The sequence below is a fragment of the Monopterus albus genome, unplaced genomic scaffold (assembly GCF_001952655.1).
Source record: "Monopterus albus unplaced genomic scaffold, M_albus_1.0 scaffold69.1, whole genome shotgun sequence".
In the NCBI taxonomy this organism is placed as follows: Eukaryota; Metazoa; Chordata; class Actinopteri; order Synbranchiformes; family Synbranchidae; genus Monopterus; species Monopterus albus.
Genome location: NW_018127949.1, coordinates 3,004,295 through 3,004,850, shown reverse-complemented (window position 1 = coordinate 3,004,850; position 556 = coordinate 3,004,295). Strand labels below are relative to the sequence as shown.

General features: G+C 35.8%; 1 protein-coding gene across 4 annotated transcripts in view; it reads left to right on the top strand.

Annotated features, from left to right (window-relative positions):
- The window catches only part of sec31b (SEC31 homolog B, COPII coat complex component), a 10,556-nt gene that overhangs the window by 3,752 nt on the left and 6,248 nt on the right, over positions 1 to 556 (top strand). For all 4 annotated transcript variants that reach the window (XM_020605238.1, XM_020605241.1, XM_020605239.1 and 1 more), the window contains exon 4: positions 80 to 175. In XM_020605238.1, coding sequence (XP_020460894.1) covers positions 80 to 175 — 96 coding nt within the window. The remainder of the gene's footprint in view (positions 1 to 79; positions 176 to 556) is intronic.

The following is a 556-nucleotide window of genomic DNA, read 5'->3' as shown; positions in this document are numbered from 1 at the left end:
TACCCACTGTATACAGCAGGACTTCTCTTCACTGGTACTGTAGAGCACATTATTAATACTTATCATGTTTGTCTGTTAGAGTAATCTGCTTGCATCAGGAGCAAATGATTCAGAGATATACATCTGGGATCTAAACAACTTCAGCAGTCCAATGACACCAGGAGCAAAGACACAGGTGGGTGTCAGATGCCTGTTTTGAGGAATGAGTTGAGTTGACCTCTTGTTTTGATCCTAGTATGTTTATTGTTTCCATCAAAATAAACAAATAAATAACTATAACCTGACAGAACATTTCCTTGTTTTTTTACCCTTGTGGTATTATATCTGTGAGTTAAAACTGGAAGCCAGAAGAAAGTTTTGTGGTTTCTATTAGTGCTGTCCCATATATTGGAGGGGGTTGTCTCTAATATTTGAAAACTAAAATGGATCACTTATACAACGAATGAATATCCTAATAGTTTGATATTTGGGTCCAGCCCTAGGTTCTATTTTATGTGTTGTTTGTATAAATGCCCTTAGATAATTGAGTTAAACATGCCTTGTCATAAACATTTTC